The sequence below is a fragment of the Corvus moneduloides genome, chromosome 3 (genome assembly GCF_009650955.1).
Source record: "Corvus moneduloides isolate bCorMon1 chromosome 3, bCorMon1.pri, whole genome shotgun sequence".
NCBI lineage: Eukaryota > Metazoa > Chordata > Aves > Passeriformes > Corvidae > Corvus > Corvus moneduloides.
Genome location: NC_045478.1, coordinates 105067576 through 105083193, shown reverse-complemented (window position 1 = coordinate 105083193; position 15618 = coordinate 105067576). Strand labels below are relative to the sequence as shown.

General features: G+C 37.0%; 1 protein-coding gene across 32 annotated transcripts in view; it reads right to left on the bottom strand.

Annotated features, from left to right (window-relative positions):
• NRXN1 (neurexin 1) overlaps positions 1-15618 on the bottom strand; it is a 674266-nt gene that overhangs the window by 382910 nt on the left and 275738 nt on the right. For 22 of the 32 annotated variants that reach the window (XM_032103140.1, XM_032103136.1, XM_032103158.1 and 19 more), the window contains 3 exons: positions 10463-10846; positions 3141-3344; positions 919-945 (listed from right to left, as the gene is read on the bottom strand). In XM_032103140.1, coding sequence (XP_031959031.1) covers positions 919-945; positions 3141-3344; positions 10463-10846 — 615 coding nt within the window. The remainder of the gene's footprint in view (positions 1-918; positions 946-3140; positions 3345-10462; positions 10847-15618) is intronic. The other 10 variants (XM_032103147.1, XM_032103163.1, XM_032103155.1 and 7 more) reach the window with 1 other exon arrangement.

The following is a 15618-nucleotide window of genomic DNA, read 5'->3' as shown; positions in this document are numbered from 1 at the left end:
TTTGTTGTTTAGCTTTTTCTCTATTTGCATAAAGCCAGTCCTCTGGCCTGTAAAACCTGTTAGGAAGGGAAACAAAAAAACAACCCAAAACTCAAATCTACCATACTTACTATCAATAATTTTGTTGACACCATTCAGGAATTCCATAGACTCAAAATAAAATCACAGTCCTTTTTCTCCTTTCAGAATATAGCCTCTTAATCCAAATAATATCAGAGAAGTTAAAATTTAGTCCATTCATCTGGCAAATGTTTCCCTCTGTTTCATAAACATGCATATCACAGAGAAAAATTGTTCAATTCAGGGTTTTTTTACATAATTAGAGTGTAAAAAATCATCATAGAAATATGGTTATTCTCAGACTTAATAATGTCCTTATTGCAATGCATGATGTTTCCATAAATCAAAGATTTAGCAAAACTCAATTGTGCTATAACCAGCCAGTAAATACAGTTAATTATCTAGGAGGATTGTAAAATAGAAATTTTTGTAGTAAGAACTATTATGTTACAACAGTCTAACCACAGGTTGAAGGTCAAATGTCAGGAAAATTAGGAGGAGCACATGGGGGAAAAATGTGTGACAGCTTATCAGAAATGCTGGTTCAAAAATTCTTTGGCTACTGTAAATAAATTAGCCTATCTAGAATAATACAGTACTAAAAGCAGCATTTCCTCTAGACTTGTTTACAACCTGTAGAATGCTTCCTTTTTAATATTCCAGTTAATGCTATGTCCTATGGGAAGGACAAAAAACAAGTGCTAAAGATATGATGACTTTTTACACAGTGATAATTAATCATCACATTTCATTAATAAATTATCAAGTGCTTGCAAGCTGTCCACAATCTTTGCCATTCTAGTTTGCATATTTTACAATGGTGGAATAACATTTTAAAAAGTTTGAATAGGCACTTACTGGAATTACAGTTAATCCTGATACAGTCTAGATGGGGAAGAATAGATGAAAAATGAAAATTTATCCTTCAAGGTAATAGCTGCAGACATCCAATAAAATCACAGTCCACCCTTCCGGGGACAGACACATGCAAATATGGCCACTCCATATCATCAGTCTTTATGTATTGTTATAACCCAGATATACTGCGAGAGGTCTTTACCCATAGAAACGACAAATAGGGTAAAAAATGGCCAATTTCAAACAAAGCTACATGGTGACAAATCTAAGTGAAAAGTCAGGATTAAAAGTCAAAGATGCTTAACTGAGGCAGGCTGCAACTTTCTCCCCATCTGTGAAAGAACAGGTAATTTCTCTCAGTGCAATTAGAAAGTGCTCCGTCACAATGGGTCATAGAGCAGGCCAGGCCACAATCAGACACCTTGGACAAGTTGTGGATAGTATAACCTCAAAGGCTCATCTTCAAAAGCTAAGGATTGACATACAGAGCTCATCACCCAGCCCCAGAAATAAGGGTTTGTGGGTTTACGTATCCTTAATGTCTAGATTTTAGAAATGAGCAATGACTACTTTAAAGTTATACAGAGAAAAAAAAAATCACATATTTATAAATACTCATTAGAGAATGAAGAGAATCTTTTCTATTTTAAGAATTTTTTTTTGCCTGACTAAAAAAAAAAAAAAAAAAAAAAAGAGAAAGAAAAAAAAAGGGGGCATGGGAGGAAGGAACAATATTACTGGGGCACGGATTTATTTACTTTTTATTGACTTTCATGAATGATAGAAGTAGGCAGAGGGTGGTGTTTTGTATGGAAAGTGAACAACCTGCTCTGTGCACGATCCTCTGGTGGGCTACCTGCATTTATCTATTACTGGAAAAAGAAAAAAACCAAACCCCAAACCCTACACCACACTACTCGGTTTGTATGGCTACTCCGGGTTTACACCTTTGAGGAACATATATACCATCAAACCTAGATTTTGTTTCCATATAGCTGAGTTTGTCATGTGTCGTCAACCGCATCAGAAAAGTGGTTGCAAACAGCCAAGGAGCAGCACCTGCACAGCCCCTTTACAGAAAGCGCTCGGAGCCTCCCGCCGCGGCCTCTGAGGGGACCGGCAGGGAAGGGTCACCCGCGACACCCTTTGCTCCTCCTTCTCCCTCCTCATGCTAAACACCAGGGCAGAGTTTCAGTGAGTGACACTTGGATGAAGTGGAGGGTTAGGTGGTTATTTTCTTACCCCCCAAGCCCCACCAGTGCTTTCTGGAAATCTGTGACTAAAGTAATAATGTACTTGGTTCCCTTTAAAAATAGCATCCCCCTGAAGGGGAATAACTGCATAGAATGTGCATTTTCCTGAACTCCTGTTCTCTTTCGGGTCCTGGCTTGGACTTTCATAAGCCTGGCTGAAGCACTTTTATTTCTTTAGTTACTTTTTTTTTTAACACTACAGAAAAACATAACCTGACATTTTGTCCATCATATTTTAAATGAGGAAACCAGTTTTCTTTTCTTTTTTTTTTTTTTTTTTTTTTTCTGTAAAAGGGCTTGTGCCTCCTGTGTTCACAAGGCTGTTTGCTGAGGGCCGCAGTCTTTGGGCATTGAAGGGTTGTGTTATCGTTCGATACTACAAAAATACCACTACAGAATTGTTTAAAAAAGAGGAGATGGATTTAATATAGATTTGACACCTAAAAAAAGGAGACCAAGAAATCCATCAGTGGGAGTATCTAACTGCAACATTTTCAGTGTTAAAACCAGAATGTCTTTGATATATTTGCATGTCGTAGATTAATTGGTGGAGGTAAAACTGAGCTGACCTACATATATGTTGTTTCTGCTTGCACATTGAAACTGTGGAATTGCTTTTCTAAAGAAATTGTGGAGGGAGACCAATATTCCAGAACCAACAAACCAATTCAGCCAAAAAAATGCCACTGATGAACTTGTCTTCTTTTTTTAGAATACACAACAGTACAAAAATATTGTGATGGGTAATGTTAAGACTAAATAAAGAATACAAAAATGCAAAAGGAAACAAAATAAATCGTAATAATGGCCGTGTATTTGTGTACGTACGTATGCAGATGCCGCATTGACGTGTGTTTATATATCATTTCAGTTTACTTTTAATGTTAAAACGGGCTGTTTCATAAATGTTTGCAAGCAAAAAGAAAAATGTAAAGAAAATGTTAATTTCTTGGAGGAAGAGGTTGTTACCTAGGTTGACCGTTAGCTTAACTCGTCCTGCATCCAGCTCTAACCGAAGGGTGTCTGCAGATTCCCTGGAAGTTGTTGCCATTAAAATGCCATAAGCTCGCTGAGACCTGAACCTTAAAGAAACATCTTCGGCCTCTGTGTGCATCACAACAGGAAGCTGTATTTTCATAAACATACTTCCATCATAGCTTAAAATTGTTGCCTCTGGAAACAGAAAGGAGAAAAATCAGTTGTTAAAGAATTATATTCTGTCTACTGAAACTCCCTAGACGTAAGATGGTAAATGTATATTCAGTCAGCATGACACAGAAAAGTTACATTTTACTTTTCATTATTATTACTGGGAAACACAGGCAAGTTGGGTTTGGGGTTTTTGTTAGGGTTTGTTTTGATTTGTTTTTGTTTATAAGTGGCATATCTTGGTGCTTTTTAAAGAAACTAAATTGCTCTTTAATGACCCAGCCAGCCATGCGTGCATCTTCAACAAGATTGGTAAAATCACCTGTAAGGCAATGCTTGAAATACTGGGCCTGTACTACTTAAAATAGGTCAAATCAGCAGAAGAGATTCAGGTAAACCTTACAGACTAACAAAAGCCCATGTCTGATTGTCATTCCCCCTAGATAACCACCTTAGGATGCTTCCTGTATAAACCTATTGGCATTGCTACAACTGTGAGTTACAATTATCATCCAGTGAGCAAAAAATCCTCCTGAAATGGGTGAGAGTCCCCAGCACAGTATGGATGGGGCATAGGTTGTTTCATGACTACAAAAACCATGGTATGGACTCAAAAACGCTTATATGAACACTACGACAGCCTCAGCAAGAGGATTGAGACTGGACATGGCATATTGAGGGTAACATGCTAAAACCCCCAAGACAAGCAAAGAGCTGTCACTTTCAGACATTCCAGGAAACCCTCCTGGCCAGAGACTCTGGCACAGAGCAGTCACAGTCTGTTAGACCCCAGAGCAACCAGTCACAAGCCTTCTTTTCCCAGCTTCCAGGCTGGTAACGAGAAAGGTAGCAAAGAGACTGCTCACAGGGAAGGCACTGCAGTTCCTAGAAAGCAAAGGAAATGTATTTCTGAAACATATTAGGAAGTCCTTTTTGGCAGGACAATTGAACACTGTGGGCAGAGAACAACTATGGGAAGCTTCTCTGTGCTTCAATTTGCTTCGGTGTAGCAGAGACACTTATCTAAAACAAAGTTTACTCTGGTGTCAACATGCAATAATATTTTCAAGGACTACTACTACTGATGCTATGTGTAGTAAGTCTCACAACTATGTTTGCCAAAATTGTTCCCATAGCATATCTTGTACGCTGTTAAAGGTCTTCAAGACTTCTGGCCTATGCGGTCCATGGAAGGACAAAATGTTTTATTAACTCCGTGAGAGGCAAAAGTGATCGATTATATTTTCACTAGTACAATCATAGAACAGCTTGGGTTAGAAGGAACCCTAAAGATCACCCACTTCTAACACATCTGCCATGGGCAGGGACACCTTCCACTTGACCAGGTTGCTCCAAGCCACATCCAACCTGGCCTTGAACACTTCCAGGGGTGGGGCATCCACAGTTTCTCTGGGCAACCTTCTCCTGTGTAAAGAATTTTAAATTCCCCCAATATAAATTTGGAGAAAACAATCTGATGTTGGAAAAAAGTGGTTGCTGAGACTGCTGTGAAAGTCCTTAGATATAAAAGGTTATTAGAATGCATTTACGTGTTTGATGATTTCTAACTATGCAGGTAATCATATTTTCAGCATATTCTGAATCTAAAATCATTCTGTGAAGTAGATGAAATACTTGCAACAACCCAAAAAGTAATTTCAAATCAAAGAGTTTTCAGTGGAAGCTGATTGGCTTTTTGATTGTTTGGGGGTTTTTATTTGTTAGTTTGGGGGTTGGGTTTTTGTGGGTTTCCTTGTTTGTTTGTTAGTATTTTGGGGAAGTAATGTATAGGGGTTACAATTCCTTCCTATGCCTAGCTGTCTAGTCTGTGCATAAAAAGCTCCCAAGGTCTTTATCAAGGAAAACATGATTTAGGTAAAGAATTCCAGGAAAAACCCTAAAGTTACATGCTCATATAACAGAAAATATAAGGTATTTTGTATTGTCTACAAAAATCCACCACATTAATAGTAGTTAGGGTTTTCACATACAGAGCAAACCCAACATTCATCAGTGCTAGAGTTCTGTTGCTAACCAAGTATCTTACGATAATGTAAAAGAGAGGTGTCAGAATCAGCACTGATACCGTTTGCCAACTTTCCTGTAATTACTCAAGTTTTTCCAAAAATTACAGAAAAAGGAGAGAAGGAACTTAATTGGAGCCTTAATTTAATTGGAGATGGCCTGTGAGTAACACCATGGTGAGCAGACCTGATGTGATTAGATACTTAATCCTCCTAAGCCATACTGTGCCAGTATTTTGGGAACAGATGTTCCAAGAACAGACTAAAGATACTGAACAGAATATCAAATGACTTAAAAGCTCTGGGCAATGAGGAAGCCCCCTCATGTCAACTAGATGCTCTGAATATGTCAATATGTCCTTTCCAAGGCACAAGCTTTCTAAGCACAAAGGTATCATAGGGGAAAGAAAAAGGCAAAAAAACCAAAAAAAAAAAACCAAACAAAAAACCCACCCCCAAACTACCACCAAAACAATGCCAAACAAAACCAAGACACACAAAATCCCCAAATGAAAAGCAAATGAAAAACAACGAACAAAACAAAAGCTAACAAAAAAAACAACCCCCAAAACCCCCCAACAAAGTAGAACCAAGCACAAAAGTGGCAGGAATGGATTGCTAATTTACAAGGCCTGGTTAGTAAAGCAGTGATCTGAACGACAAGAGGCAGCAGGTACACAAACCTTGAAAGAACAATTTAGCTAAAAATATGTATTAATTTTTGCCTCTTATGGTTTTTTTGCTTTGGACCAACTAATTCCAAGTAGGTGTCTCATCTTTACATGAAATCTACACTGCTAAATGTTCTCACATAAGTGTTGACAGAACGTCTTTTCTCTCTTGTTCAGCTTTCCCTTAATTATTAGATCAAGTGATAATAGACTAAGTTTAGTTCAGGATGTGATACCCATTTAAAAAAAAGAATGAAAAGAGTAATAGTTTTACTACCACTTCAGTGTTGGAATCATAGCGCTGAAAAGAAAAACAGCAGAAAATCCTTATAATAAAATCACTGACAAGTTTTTTCGTGGTAGCAAATAAGTGCATGCAGTAGAGTTATTAAGAAGAAATAAATGGCTTTATACGATACAGAGATTTATATTAAAATGTTTTATACATTCATTCTTTGACAGTTTTATAAATCTGACATTTAAAACTTTTCCTGTTCCTGTGGTAAAAACAGCCAACCAAAACACACAAATGAACCAAACTCCAAAACAACCCCATTGAAGGGTTCAATTCTCCTCTCATTTTTTTTCTTCAATTTGTTTCTTATTAAAATCTTCACTGCTAGATAGTCTTCTTTCCTACATATATACACACAGACCACCTTAATTATCTCTGTGTTTAAACCCAAGGATGCACAGACCAGTACTGACATGAGAGGAGATTCAGGACCTTAATTTCCACTTGAGCTAGAATTACCTAAATTGCTCAAGAGACTGAGGCACCAATTCTGGAAACTTTCCTACATCTGCTTCTACCCTCAGAAATGATGACTGGATATTTTCAGGAAAAAAAAAAAAAAAAAAGAGAATTTCCTGAATAGATGCTATTCTTCAATTCACAGATTATTTAAATTAAAGTGGAAGAAGTATGGAGTAGGCATTTGAATTTCAGTGGTCTTTCTCGTAAGTTCTGCAGTCAAGTTTGTGTTACTTTAAAAACATGATGCTTGGTGAGTAAGAATGCCCATTGCACATATTTTAATAAATAAAACAGGATCTTGTTTCCTCTGGACCCTTTGTGGTACCTGTGAAATCCCAAAGACAGAATTCTTAATTTTTTCCTGCTTTTTCAGTTTCAAAGTGTCTGCAATAATATGAGGACCATATTGCAACCCACATAGCATTTTTAAAGCATGAAATCACCCTCTGTGTCTGCTGTCACTGAAATCCCACACAAACTTTGCCCAGAAATGACAGACTATACAGTCCAGAGTCGTGCCAGGATGTATATGAGCAATCTGGATCATCCCTAATTAACTATTCAGGTTTGCTCTCTGAGCCTGTTTTATTTACCAGTACGAGTAGAGCAACAGTATCCTGCCCAGAAATGCTCCCTGATATATACAATTTTACTCCTAGAAATTGTGTGAGTATTTAAATATGTTGGCTGCTACTGAGTCAAATTTGAACTTTTTGCTCTTTTCCCAGACATTTTGGGTTTTCTCCATGGCATCTGTGTCCACCTGGGCGCAAAGCTGAAGCCTTGGAGATTTATAGGGAACATTTCCATCAATCTGATAGAAACATTTCTCTGTATGTGATTATTTACTAGATAATATGTGAATAGAAGTTGAAATTATTTCTTCCAATTCCCACACTGGTATTATTTCAGGACTGAGGTCCTAAGCCACACTGTAAATTTTTTACAGCCTTAACACACAGGACCAATCAGTTAATTTAAGACAGTGATGGAATTAGTATAATATTTTGAGCACCTGATTCTTCATGCTATCTATCCTCATACCACCTTTATTTTTCTTAATTTAAAATTGTAGAGCATCCAGTTATATAACACAAAGAATGAAAGTTACATTTCTTTAATGTGTATATGAGTATGTAGGGGTCTGTGCATGCACCATATGGATATCTACACACACTCTAAACATATTTTCTCCTCAGAAATGTCACCTCGATAAACCTTTGTTTGCATGCTTACTTTTGCTTATCACTCTTTGATGATTTTACTATTGTTTCTGGCCATCCTGTGAAAAGAATACACCTGTAAAAGGCTTTGCCAAGAGGCAATCACTCACTGTGATCCACAAAGTACGAGACGATGCCAAATTATATTGCTGTGACATCTGTCCATCCATCTGCTAGAGTTTTCATAATCTACTAAAGCCAGTCTACAGATTATGCTGATGTTTAACCTTACTGAAAATCAAGAGTAAAATTAAGAATAACTTGCAACACGATAAAATGGATGTGGATATAAATATATATGTATATATATAATTTTAAGTATACACAAATTAAAATGGACCACAGTGGTGTTCCAGGGGTTTTGTGCACTAATGAGCTGAAATTATTCCAGGTTCTGTATTGTACACTAAACATCCAAGTATGGATGTTAACACTCCTATTTCAGGGGAAATATTATGAAAAATAAAAATTAAATAGCAATCAAAAGTAGCTCAACACTTTTTTTTTTTTTACTAAAGACACCTTATATACTTAATGTTAAATATTCTAGTTGTTTAATCTCCAGTATTTTATTCTAAAGGTTTATTTTCTTTGTGGAACTGCATTGTTTGCTGAAACGAGCATGTTCCCCTTTTATTTAAATTAGTTTGAACAATTATAAATGTGCTGCAAAACAAAAGTTTATCAGCTCCTACACACGGCTAGTAGTTATAATAACTTTGTGTGGTAGGATGCCAACACGACGCTTTCAGAATCCCAAAAGCTATAATCTTATTAATGCATGACCACTCGGGATATGAATACTACTGAGAAGACATCTCCTTTCAGCACAGTTCCCTCTGGAGAGGGAAACCCAAGAGCAGGAAATGATCTCATACAGCTGAAGTGCCACACATATTTCTGCTGGACAAAAACCAAACGTTGTTGTAGAGGAGCCAGCATCACCGCTCCAGTACCACCATTCCCACCAGGGGAATGCTCTGGGAAAATGAAGCCTTAAACTGGATAATGCTTGAAAATAAGGCACGGGAAGTAAAAAAAGCAGAGGTTTCTCTATAAAACATCAACACCTGTCCAATATGTGCACGGGAAATTGCTGTGATGAAGCCTGCTCTCAGCTCTTTGCAGATCTGCTGTGTTTGTGTCTCTAAGGCACATGTTTCCTGGCTTTTCAGTGGAAATAAAAAAAAAAAAAAAGCAAACCCGGTTTTTGCTTGTTCCCCTCTGTAATAGGAGAGTTTGGCCACAGGGTGGTACACCAGCCATGTTTAACCGAGGGCTGCGAGGATGCATCAGGCAGCTCCGTTATCCCTCTGCCAGCTCCACTCCACCAGGAACAACAGTCTGGAGAGCTCAGAACAGCTGGCCATGAGCCAAAGGCATAAATAGTCAAAAAATAAGACAGAAAAACCACACAGAAGGATCTGAGAATCTACGTGCAAATGCTGATAATATGCAAGGACCTATACTACATAAATGCACATATCTACTGACATACAACTTAAAACATTCATTGGGGTTTTATTTCTAAAGAATACATTTTCGTTTCATCTGACTAACTGGAAAAATTAATCAAACTAGATGAAAAGAACTTACATTTTCAGCCAATAAATTTTAGGTTTAGATTTCAGGCTGAAGACAATATGAAGAAACTGCTGTGTCAAATGGGAGATGAAAAATACAACTCCTGGCATTAAAACACTTTCTAGTTCCATAAGATTAAAAATAAAAAACTAAAATATTAACTAAAATCTTTTTATCGTTTACGTACTTACATTAAAATCTTTTATCAGCACACTCTGCAATTTTAAATAAATTACAGGGTTTTCTATTTATTAACTAACCTCAACATCTGCCTTCCTCGATGCTATCCAGCTTTTCAATTAAATAAATGGAGTTTCTCAACTTCACTGTTACCTTTTCTAGGTAAGAGGAATACTCAGAGATTTTAGATAACTACAGGCAGTTTCCTTGGGTACTAGGATCTTTTCAAAAAGAGATAAGTACAAATGTTAATTCCTACTGACTCTTCTGCTTTGACTCATGGATGAAGTTCTGGCCATGGATTTAAGTGACACTGTGGAATTCAAAAGTGAATTTATTCATATACTGATATTGACATAAATAAGCAGAGAACAAGACTACAGTTTGGAACTGGAATGTGACCATTTAGCAATGCAATAATATTTAAAATTGCTTTCACAAAGCTTTTCAGAACTCAGCAATGTATGATGAGACACAAATGCACTTTAGAGTCTCCCCTAAGATCTTTCCTCTAGAGTTACTTCTTGAAGTCTACAGCAGGGCTCCACCTCACATCAAGGGAAATCAAGGATGCTTTTTTTGCCTCAGGACAGTAAATGATAATTTACCATTTTTAATCATTGTACAGGAATTTATTTATTTTATGCTTGTACTTTTTTTTTTTACCATAAAAATAGAAGTGCAGTCATCTCATGGAACCTACCTCTTTCGCATGATCTGCCAAGGTACCCCGTGCCAGAGCAATCACACACATATCTGTTCCACCCATCCCTGCACACACCACTGTTTTTACAGGGGTTGCTAAGGCAAGGTTTTGCAGTTTCTCTTGAGCATGAGGGTTTTACTCCAGCTGTGCTTTGAATTTCAGCCATCTGTCGAATATCTTTGCTTTGACCATCAATAAATAAATCTCTAATGCAGCCGACGTATCCATAATTGAGGAGTGCTGTCCACACCTCTGTTGGGAAGACCAGGCCTGCTTTATTTTCTGGTAAGCCTCCAAGATACAAGTCATCATCCAAGTCAAGGATTTCACTTTCCCCTGGTGCAGTATATGGAGTACGTAACGTGTTCACAGATATCGTCCCTGTAAAGACAATAAAATGTGTGATTTTCAAGAGATTTGATTTTGGTACTTTTTTTTCTCATTCATCTACATGTCACATTAGCTCCTGTCAAACAGCTATAAGTGAAGCAGAGGTATTTTATTCATACAGCTATAGAATCATAGATGAACTTCACTATTTTAATTGCAATGTAGCCAGGAAATTAATGATGTAAAAACCTTTATGCACAACACTGTATGATCACAACATGAAAAACCCCAGTCAAAATCACCTTACCAATCTCATAGGTGCAGGGGAAATGCAGTTCAGAGTTATTTTCAGAAATATCCTCATTGTGCAACAACAACAACAACAAAATCTTCACTCCCTCATGTGTTTCAAAGCATTACAGATGGGGTTGAAACCTGGGAGGCAAATCTGAGTCTTTGGTTTGGGCCCAAAGACACAGTATTTTAAAAGACTCTCACCACTTTCAGTGGGCTTTGGATAAGATTTTTTTTCTTTAAGTGTAGAAGGAAAATGCTCTCATCAGCTGCCAGGCAGGCAATCATTAAAAAGGAAGTGATGGGCTCCTAGAGGGAAAATCAATGCCTCTGAAACTTATCTCAAGATGTGTGCATGTTACAATAAGAGGGAGAGATGATGTATATGGACCTTCAGGATATCAGAAATATATTTTCCATTTAAGTCTAAAAATTAAATAAACAAAATTGAAACTAAAATAGAAATCTCTTTTTATAAAGTGTCTGCACAAAGAAACTGTATTCAACTGCAAAGATCCTTTTTTGGTGATACTTTGTTTAAAATAATGAGGTATGCAACACTAACAATTTGAATAAACAGAAAAAAAATTAGTACATACAGTCACAGAGCACACTTATGTCAACCAATTTTAAATTTATTTCTAAGTAAAATCACTTGGAAAAAAATCTTCATGTAGATCTTCACAGAAGTGATTCCTTATCACTCTACGTGGGCACAAAAGCAAACAAAATATAAATCCAAATATTATATAGGTCACCAAATTGTCATAATGTACCAGTCATCATCATGCAACACTGGACTTAACATGGAAAGTGTATTAATGGTGACAAGACACTGAAGAATCCCATTTACCACAATGAATTTATCATACATATATATACAAAGTGAACATGATTCACCATCTCCACTGTTGGTCTGAAACAGATTCCAGAAAATAACACTGATTACCAAAAAGGCTCCCACCATGGTAGGAGTTGTGCATAAGAAGAAATTCACACTTTACACAGCATACATTACTAAAATGTGAGTTTTAAGCAAACAAAGGCAGGAAAGAAAAAAGATCATCCTATGACTTGGGTACAGCCTAAAGTTTAGGCTTCTCTTTTACCAATGGACCCTGTAGAAGCTATATTTTTTCTGTTCTTTTGTTGGTTCAATAGGTTAACTTCAACAACTTGGACAGAATGAATATCTAAAGAATTTGGATCATTAGTAAAAGCTCTTTGGTATAAAGGTCTCAGGAGGTCCAACTCCCATGTGAGACTTGAGACATACGGATTTCAGAAGCGCTGGATACCACAGTCTCCCTACTATCAGAAGAGAACTAACAAGATAAAGCAAAGGTTTGCTTAGCATTTTTGCATCTTTATAAGTTTAAAGAATGAGGATGCGGTCAGTTTTCCCTTTTATAGACTGTAAGAAATGTTTTCTGTCTCAGCTGAATAATCACATAGATATAAAAGTGAACTTCCAAGAAAGTAAGAAATAGGCATGCTGAAACAAGACACTTTTCCTTCCAAACTCCCATCTGTTTAAAACTGATAAGATGATTATGTTTTGCTAACTCTAAAAATTTGTTGTTACTTCTCAGCTTCTAGAAGCAGAACTTGGCACTCATATAGGCTTGACCTTAGGCATGCAAGCACAAACATTTTGAGGTTTGATTTGATTAATCAGCTGCGTCAAACAAGGACACCTGTGAATGACCTGTCAAACCAAGAGAGACATTTCAGAGAGCATCCTAGGGATCAGGAAGGATGGCTAACAGGCAACAGATCTTTTCTTCTTCATAAACATTAGAGATGCTGTAAATATAAATCGTCCTTGTCCTCGCAAAGTTTCTTACTGCTATTGTTGCCTTTTCCCATCTGTTGATGTACAGGCTAATTTAAGACCAAATGCTCTAAACCTACGTTCAGGCAGCACCCACTTGTGCACCCACACAAGTTAACTCAGCTGCAACCTCCAACAGCAAGCTCCAACATGTGAACAGTGCCACTTTCTGCTGGACAAAGACATTTATATTTTCAAGACATTAATGAAGACTCCTGGAACTACTTTTCTATTAAAAAATAAAAATTTACTACATCTTGATTACTTTCAGCTCACAGAAAAAGACAGATAAATCTCTGCCAGTATAGGTGACACTCTGTTCCAAGTGGAAAGTTTGCAAGCACAGAAGGCTTAGGAAGGTGAATGATAAGGGGAACTGGTGACTGTGAATTATGGTAAAGTGATAGACTGAAACAGGAAATTTTTCTTCTCTATGTCATAGAGGATTACCCTGAAGAGAGCTTAAGTATTATTTTGAGTAGATGTCAACAGCTTCTTAAAGAAATGAACTTTTTACCTTCCCAAGAAATGAGACCCCATAAAATACTCCGTATGAGAAGTCCTCTGAAACCTTAGTGTGATCATAACATCTAATGACTATGGGTAGAAAAACATAACAGGCAACCACCTAGCCATCACTGCTGGTGAGATCCAGAGTACCTTTTATGTATCTCTGACACACAATGCAAACTTTACTCACTAATTGCTTTGTAAACACCAATGAAAAAAAATCCAAGTAAAATAAGGGAATATAAAAATATTCCAAAATACAGCAGAAATTACAGAGCCTTTTAAGTATCCTACTACAAAATGCAGAACTCAAGTTTATAGAACATAGGCTTACAGGAAATAAACAGTGGTTCCATTAACACCTTTGGATTCACAGTGCATCCAGAGATGAGACAGAGGTAGCATGTGCTGTTTCATCTTGGTGAGGTTTTGGGGGAGGGATTTTTTTGCTCATTTATTGCAGAGGTTTGGGTTTGTTTGTTTTCCTGTGGTTTGTTGGTGGGGTTTTTTTGGTTTTTTTTGGTTTTTTTTGTTTTTTTTTTTTTTTAAAGCCTGTTATCTTTGTTGAGGGAAACTTTCTGAGTTCAACTGAAAATGTCTCAAATTGGACCTCATGACAATGGCAGAAACTACCACAGAAATTGGGGACTGTGGTGCACACCTCCTTTGATAGACTTCAATTCTACTCTCCCTGAGAATTATAGGCACATTAAAAGGAATAGTTTTGTCAAATCACCAGTGTACTCCAATCCATTCAGATGTTTCTGCTTACAAATGTGAAGAGACATCACTTTCCATAGAGGAAGAAAGGGAAACCAATGGAGCATGCAAATGCCTTATGTGGCCAGCACATAAAGGGTTAATAAATTTCCCTGTAAAGGTACTGCAACATCATTGTCAAGACAGAATTTTAAAATTTGATAAGACGAAAGAATTGGACATATCTCGTTTAACAAAATAACCTAGAGACAACAGATATGAGGAAGCAGCAGATTCAGAAGAGCACTGGCTGTTCAAGAGAGAGAGAAAACTATAACCCTAAATTGTAACATCTCTGGAGTAAGAACCATCTTAAAGTTCCCTCTTTGCATAACAGCACCCAGCACCAGATCAGCAGTGATACCATTTCTTCGAAAAGAGCCATAAATGCCTGCCAGGAAACAAGCAGCTTCCATACAGAGATTTTTAAGACTCAAATTTGGAAATATTATCTGTATTTCTATCAGAATAAGAAAGAAATAGAAGAATGATGATAGCATGTGGTTTGTCCAGCCTGAAAGGAGAAAAAGAAGGGGTGGGGTGACTTATTTAGTCTGGGAATTCATGATCCAGCTTCAGATTCTAAAAGCAAGTAGTATTTCTTATCTCCAGAAATTAGACATAAATTTAAGGCTCCTGTAATGACCTATAGGTCCTTTGATTCCACAGCATTCCACCTGAGAACACAGTGCAATTTAACATTCAGAAACTTCTTTCTGTATTGGAAAAGCAGTTTGAGAAATAAACTAATGAAATTATGGCTTTCAGCAAGAATTATTGACTTAAAGGATAACTGATTAGTGAGCAGTCCTTCAAAGGATGAGTCAACAACATAAGTCAACAATAAAACACATATGGGAAAAAAATGGGAAATACACTGGAGATTACAGAGAAGCCTACTGTACCACTTGGCTGAGTGCTGGTTAAGTTTAATCTTGGACTTGGAGAAAGATGCAGATCAGCCAAGGAAGCTGCAGATCATTGAAAGAATTTTCCCTAAAATGCAATATAAACCCGTTCTCCCAAATATGAAAACTATTAACATTTGTTGAAATAGGAACGTGTAAATCTGGCTGCTCTTAAAAGGTTAAAAAGATGTGGGAAGTAATAAAAAGAAGGGTACATGTGAAAAAAAAAAAGAGCCTGCAACAATAATACATGTAATGGATATCAACAAAGCACTACTTACAGGGAGATACTGATTATAGTTAAGGTCTAATTATATACTCAAGAAATAATTTCTGGTGTTCAAGCTGAAACTCTACCTTTAGTTCAAAATTTCAGTGACTCAGCCCTTAAATGCTTCCTACCTATGAATAGACTCTGATACATTCTGTTTTACACTGCCCTACACAATTGGAGGTTGACAAGAACAGTAAGTTTCCTCCCTGAGTTCACTATGTAATGGTAATTTCCAAAGGATGAA